This window comes from Apus apus, chromosome 4 (genome assembly GCF_020740795.1).
Source record: "Apus apus isolate bApuApu2 chromosome 4, bApuApu2.pri.cur, whole genome shotgun sequence".
Classification (NCBI taxonomy): domain Eukaryota; kingdom Metazoa; phylum Chordata; class Aves; order Apodiformes; family Apodidae; genus Apus; species Apus apus.
Window position 1 is genome coordinate 54262794 of NC_067285.1, and position 6909 is coordinate 54269702.

The 6909-nt window shown below is 47.6% G+C and overlaps 1 protein-coding gene across 2 annotated transcripts; it reads right to left on the reverse strand.

The window, feature by feature from the left end:
- Nucleotides 1-1394: 1394 nt before the first annotated feature.
- LOC127384879 (uncharacterized) lies at nucleotides 1395-6600 on the reverse strand. 2 transcript variants are annotated; one of them, XM_051619908.1, is made up of 6 exons: nucleotides 5843-6600; nucleotides 4918-4977; nucleotides 4110-4241; nucleotides 2953-3099; nucleotides 2087-2147; nucleotides 1708-1901 (listed from the first exon to the last, which is right to left on the reverse strand). In XM_051619908.1, exons 1-6 carry the CDS (start codon nucleotides 6005-6007, stop codon nucleotides 1798-1800), a joined length of 669 nt encoding a protein of 222 aa, XP_051475868.1. In that variant the 5' UTR covers nucleotides 6008-6600; the 3' UTR covers nucleotides 1708-1797. The 2 variants fall into 2 exon arrangements, with proteins under 2 accessions (XP_051475867.1, XP_051475868.1); XM_051619907.1 differs by lacking the exon at nucleotides 2087-2147 and having other exon boundaries at nucleotides 1395-1901.
- Nucleotides 6601-6909: the final 309 nt, after the last annotated feature.

The following is a 6909-nucleotide window of genomic DNA, read 5'->3' on the forward strand; positions in this document are numbered from 1 at the left end:
TGGGGCAAGCAAACACATGAAGTTATTTAGAGCCAAAGCCAGATAGAATCTGGCTACTGTGGCATGTAATTAAACTTAGAGTAGGACCTCCAGCCCCCTGCTGGCCTGACCTCCAAAGGACGGGAGCAGCTCCCTCAGCCAAAGCCAGGCAGCCATGGGAGTGATGTGTGCCCAGAGGAGGGCTGTGCAGGGAGGCCGGTGGTTAGGGCTGCTCTCTTGCTCTTTATAATCCCAGCCATTAATAATCTTAATGGTTAAAGTCAGTAATGGAGAAACTTGGTAAGCACCTTATGTACAAATGGTGCCATAGTCCACAACGACTTCCTCAATATGCAGCTGAGGGTATTTTTCTGTTCAAGATTATGACAAAAGGTCTAAAGCACCTTCAAACATAAACTCATCAGAATGTGAAGAAGTCCTAGAAATTTTACAGATAATTTAATAGACACTAACTGTCCATCTCTGCACCTCACCAACCTGAAGAGCTTATGAAGTTGAACAGCTTTTGCTAATGTGCGTATGCCAGGATTAATTGCACCCAGTAATGCTTATTTTTGATGATGTAGCTGTGGCAAGCTGCTTTAGAACAGAGGGCATTCTAAGTAGGTGTGACAAGCATGGGCTCAGAGGACTGCCTGGCATTTGCACAGTGCTTTCATCCACTGATGGTCTTCATTTAGGTGTCACAGTCCCTTTACTAGTGTTATGAAAAAGACTGCGGTCTCTAGGAAAAAACTATCAAGAACACTTTAATTGCATCTTGAGAATGGGAAAGGTACCTTATATGCTGCAGTAAGATAAATTTTATCAAGATCACTCCCGGTGTTACATGCCTCATGGGGGGGATGGCTCACCCTACTACCCATAGCACTCTCTCAAGATGGGAACTTACTTTCCAAGCCCAATTATATGAACATGCTGTATTAATCTTCATCGTGAGATAAGCAATCTCACACTTCATACTCAAGGCCTGCAGGTGAGATAATCTCTCAACAGACACCTCTAAGTCTACCTGAAAGTGAATCATAAAGTACATGTGGGAATTTTTATGTACCTCAGGAGCTCATGACTGGAAGCTGTAGTTCCTTGCTTGAGAGGACCAAGAGGTCTTCTAGAGAATCTACAATGGAGGGTCTTGGTCTAGATCTTTAATTAAGTTACTACCACACTCCAGCACTAAAACTTACTGCACCTACTCATGTACACCCCACAGAATCTTACCTGAATGGCAGTGGCAAAGCTTGGTATCATAAACTTCACCTGCCCACTTCCCTCCCAAGGGGAAGGGGGAAAGCACCCTTCAGGTCAGTAATGAAGTGTGTCCCTCATTATCCTTCACCCATTATCATATATCATCCAGATAATTCAATGGGTGAGGGGAAGAAATTGAGATAGCAGGTGGCAGGGTGAAATATTCCACAACCAGTTTATTTTACAAATTAATAATATTTAATATATGAATGTTTAAGACTAGCACTGGTAGACAAACTGCATGATGAATTCTTGTGGAATAAAACCTTATTTACGTACAAAAGCTGGAGGAAAAAATGCTCACACTTTCCAGAGACAATGAGGTATTTTCACTATACAAAGTCGGAATGTTCAAAAGAGTCTGCAGATATCTTCCTTGGCACTGTCATCTCTGCTGAATGTTGGGCATTCAATAGATCTCTCTTTCTGTGTGTGTTTTTCAAAAGGCCAACGAAAAGTGCTTAACCATCTTCAAAGACGAAGAACTTCTTACCTCTGTCTAGCCACATTTTTAGACTAGTAGCTTTAAAATGTTCAACTGCTTTCTCAAGCCATCCTGATGTATGGTGGGGGTTTGGATGAGTCTTCCTCTGCATCCAAGTCCTGGGATGGAAACTGATCTGGGAAGTTAAAACTTTTGCCTCCAGGACCTGTGTGGGGAAGGAAAGAGGAAACCATTAACCCTGGTGCAGACACTTGCACAAAATCCTGAGTTCCTTTTGGCTCAGAGGATTTTGGTCATCAGGATTTTGGCCTGGGATGTAAAGCTTATTCAGGATGTGCTTTCTGTGTCCCTGGTGAATATCCAAATACACAGAGGGAAAGAGTTACTCACTTTGTACAGCACAAACCATTTCCACAGCCTGACTTTGGTCCTCACTAGGATGCAACCATTCCTACAAATGAAACAACGGCATAAAAAACCTCATCTGTGAGTTTGTTCAAACAGATATAATTGAACCCAGTTAAAAGGTCTGTGTGGTCCACTCCTCCTAAAAAGGTTTAGTTTGGAAGTTTAAAGCAGCCTCATATTACACACGTGGCACCTTCAGGCAAAAGCAGCTGCTTGTAACCTGTACCCATTAATTCCCTACCAAATGAGATGGTCGGATGTATGTGCATTAATACATCATCAGAATTACTCTACTAGAGAAGGAGATGGTATTTAGTGAGCTCACTTAGCAGAGACACACAGTGTGTGCCCCGTCACTTGAGGCAGAATCCTCATAAATTACCAGTAAAAATGTGCTCCCCACTTCACATGCAGTATAGGGGATATTTTTATTATTGAATCTGTAGTTCTAGGCATAAGGCATCTTGGTGTGTAAGTACCAGTAAGTCTTTGATGTGCTGTACCAGGAGCAATTGTTTCAAGGGTGAGAGGAGGAGGAGCTGTTCTTGAGGAGAGCAGGAATTCATAGGAAAGGGGACCACAATAGTTAAGCAGTAATAGTTTGGAAAATGGAGATAACTTACACTAGGTCTTACACAAGACTGTAAGTAAGAGGGGGGTAGTAAAAAGAAAACTACAAAAAGTATAAAGTCCTTCTAACATCCTCTTAATTTCTTTGACTTAGCCCTGGATGACTGAGGTAGAGCTGAGGGTAGGTTTAAAGAAGAAAACATGTCTTTCTCCCCAGTTTCTCCCCATCCCACCCACACTCACAACAGATAAATGGGTGTCCTGGGCTCCTCACTCACCATCCCAGTGACGCTGTTGTAGCAGGAGCAGCGCGGAAGGCTCCGGCACCCCAGGGAAGCCATCACCAGCACAACAAACACGCTGCTGATGGATGCAGCTAGCATGGCTAGGTTAGCACCCTTGACTACTTTATTAAGTACAAACTTCTGCAAGCAGAAAAAGGAATGTTAAAGCCATATTCAACAAGTGAAGCTCTTCATCAAAACCTATTCTAACGACTGCGAGAACGCTGTGATTGCATCGCAGGAGATTGGTTCAGAGTCAGTGTTATTTAAAGCTTTTCTTCCTGTGCTCTGAAGAACACACCAAGTGTGAATCTCCAGTAGGAAAAGAGCAAGCAGGAAAAGAAGGCTGCTGCTGAAACAGAAAACACTCTGCAATGGCATCAGGTTTGGAAATAGCTTTAACAATAAGTAGACACCCAAGGAATGGCTGTGCCTCTTCACACTGAATATGAGAAATGCCTTCTTGCTATACCGCACCTGGGCAGCCTGACACTTCAGTTTGTTATGCAATAAACTAATGAGCAGCTTCATCTACCTGGAATGTCTTCTTCCCAACAGAGACCCATCGTTTGTTCCAGGTCTGAGGTACAAAAGGGCTAGCTCATTCCATCTTTCAAACTTCACTGTGCAGGACACCCTTGAAATAACATCCAGTTTTAATCAGCTGACCTGTAAGTGCTGTCACTTTATTACCTGAGGTGCATGCTGGAAAGGATTCAAGCCTAGCAACTTCTGTCTCAAACCAGGCCAGGGATACAGCCAGCACCTACCCCTCTCCCTGAGCAGCACTGTGACTTTTTCCTGGCACAAGCCAAACCTTTTTGCACTTGGCAGCAGCAGCAGCTAACCTGACTGCAGTGTGTTTATGTGCTGGGCTTTAGTTCACATAGCCACCAATACTAGCCATGCTGCTGCAGGAGCTACCTAGAAAATGTCTACCTAGCCCTGCATGGTTTTTAGTACCTAACCTGATACTTAACTGTAGACTTACGCAGATTATTTTAAACAAGTGCCCTGCTGCAGGCACCACTTCATGTTCTAATTCAGGCACCCTGAAATTCTGGTTCTGTTTTTTTCCAAGTCATGTCTAGTAGTGTTGCCAGAGTAAAAGAGTATTGTTCCCCAGTAATAAGCATAACATTGATACTTACTGTATGGATAACATGGACTGGGGCAGAGCTCAGCTCCTCCTCTTCACCATAGTTCAGTGTGAGGGAGCTATAAACTATAACAATGAGGATGGCAACACAAGAGAGCAGAGAAGCAACTATCAGCACATTCACCTAAACAGAGAAATTAATGGAGAAAAAGAACAGGAGCAGCAATTAAAACTATCCTCTGACAAATCCATGACACTAATACAGACAAAATGTACACAAGCACTGTAGGTACTAGCTTTTGACCTTCTGTAACACTGTGAAGTACCCAGTAGCAACAGTCACTTAGAAGCCAAACACAGTACCACAAAGGTTTCCAGGGTACTGAATTTCTGAGCTACAGCTGAGCCCCAAGTCTTAACCATGGGTGCTACTGGACTCAAATAATTTGTTTTTGGAGATCTCTTGCTTATAAACAATATACCTCCCTTGGAGTTGACATGGCTGGAGAGACCTGTCTAGGAAATACAAGTCAATTAAATTGTTTCCTATTTTAACTGACACAATTCTTAATAACAGGAAGGACTGTGAAAAGAAATATGTTCAAAAGTCGTTTTTACAGGTTTTTGCTTATTATTAGAGCCAGCATTCGTCTGCTGCTGCAGCAGCAATCAAGGTAATGCTGCATCCTCCTTTTGCTTAGGAATGTAGAAGCTCTTAAGAAGATAACTCAAGGAAATATGCTCTTGATCCTCCAAAAAGGACCAGCCAGCTCATTCCCTACCAAAAACTGTTTTTGATGACCCTAACAACATTTTTCTCCCACCCCAAACACACACAATTCCCCTCCCTCCAGGCTTACCAGAACTGGATTCTTCCTCTGCGAGGAAATCAAAGCCAGGACACCTGGGACTCCCATCACCTGCAGAGTACAAAGAGAGTTGGTAACTGGGAGACAAGTATGAGATTTGGAAGATAAACTATTACACAGCAGCTGAAAGGCTCTCATTTTTAAGCCTTGGATCAGAGTAACTTAGGTCAGAAATGGAAAGAGAATTGTTTATTTCTCCTGTTTTCCTCTGCAGCACCTCCTGGGGGCAGGACACTGTGTGAAATGCATCTTTGCCCAGTTGCTACCCCCGTGGCAGCAACCCTCTGACTGGCTTTACAGCTCTGGCCAAAAAATAAAAACGATTAAATAAGTCCTCTTAAAGTGTTAAAAATGTGCGCTGCTTTCCCAAGTCCTCATGCATCTTGTAGATGGCAGAAAGATATGACTGAAAGGAGACAGGCAGCCTCTGGATGGAAGAGAATGGTTCAGGACAACTCCCTTCCAGCAGGGCTCGCCAGGGTACCAACAGTGACATGGGGGTACTGAGGGCCAGGATGCCTGCTGGAGAACGGAGACCTAGTGGCACTGCTGTGGCACACAGATCATCACCCAGATCTTCATCTACCTGATGTGAACATGAAATGTTCCCTTCCTAATCTTCAGTGGATCACCGTGCTTCTGCAAAAACCCCTGTCAACTGCCACTGTGCCCCTCTGTCTAAATAACTCAGTAGAAATGTGTTTGATTTAGCTCCTTCAGCGGGAAACTTGGTTGCACTCTGCTTACACTCTCCTGCCTACAACACAATAAGGAAACTTTCATTATCCATGTTCAAAGCAGGAAACCAGGAAAGAGCTGGCAAGAAGTCCTGGGCTCCCTCCTTTCCCCCAGGTTGAGTTCTAGTAGGTAGCAGTGAAGAAAACACCAAAGCACAGAAAATACAGTGCAACTTTACCATCCCAGCCCACACTGGAGCTCTGGTTTTGCCCAGCTGAGACTCCATCCTGAAAATGCCATCTGTGAACCCGCTGACAACGCACACTGTGCTGAGGGCGATCTGGAACAGCCCCAGCATGACCATGCTCCTCTGGTTGAAGACGAAGTACCGGTAGCGATCCATTCTGCTTTCATCCACACGTCAGGCCCCGCAGGCAGGGACCGGGAAGCGGCTCCGTGGGTCTCCAGGGGAGGGAAGGGCAGCGCGTCCTGAGCAGGAGAGAGCAGGGAGAAGGGCACCAGCAGCCAGCGAGCCGCAGGTGCTGCCGAGGGGCCAGTCCCACGGCCGGGCACACGTTCTCCAGGGCACACCTCCTCCTGGCGGGGCGCAGCCGCGGCGCGCACCGGGAGCGGCTTCTGGGGAAAGCCTCACGCTGCTGCCAGGCAGCTGCTCAGGACACCTTTTCTGATGCTTCCGGATAAAGATGTGCCATCTTCCCTTCAGCCCCCGCTGCTTTCCCATCCCCTCCGAGGTTCCCGCTGCCCAGCAGGGTGCGAGGGCTCGCTTGGGCTCTCTTGCTTTGAGAAGACAAACTCCGCACCTCGCCAGCCGCTCCTCTCCGCAGCAGCCCAGGCGAGCAGCTGGCACCTCCTCAGGCCAGCGGGGGTATCGCCGGTACCGAGCCCTGGTACCACCTGCTGGGCGGCCCAGGGGCTGCTACAACCGGCGGACCCAGCCCGCTGCTCGCCCGCCGGGGCAGCGCGGAGACCGGCCCGGCTCCGGCCCCGCTGCCCCGCGACGGGACGGGACGGGACAGGACGGGGCGGGACGGCCCAGGGAGCGCCGGTCCCGCCCGGCCTGGGGCAGGCGCGGTGAACGCTGCGGCCCCAGCTCCGCCTCCGGGGAAAGCTCCGAGTGGGTGCGAAAAGAAACTGAAGGTCGGTGGAGCCTCCAGGAGGGGCCCCCGGGCCCTCCCGGCTCCACGCGGGCAGCTCGGGCAGAAGCATCGCGGCCCGCCGCAACAAGCCGTGCCCGGCAGCACGCCTACCCTGACACGTTTTGAAGGCGCCAGTCAGGAGGTTAGC

What these genes read in the sequence shown, in the direction of transcription:
- LOC127384879 (XM_051619907.1), bottom strand. Translation starts at nt 6,007, where the DNA reads ATGGATCGCTACCGGTACTTCGTCTTCAACCAGAGGAGCATGGTCATG. An exon ending in CTCCAGTGTGGGCTGGGATG is followed by an intron (nt 4,978 to 5,842) that starts GTAAAGTTGCAC and finishes TGTACTCTGCAG; the next exon opens with GTGATGGGAGTCCCAGGTGT. An exon ending in ACAACAGCGTCACTGGGATG is followed by an intron (nt 1,902 to 2,952) that starts GTGAGTGAGGAG and finishes TTCCCCACACAG; the next exon opens with GTCCTGGAGGCAAAAGTTTT.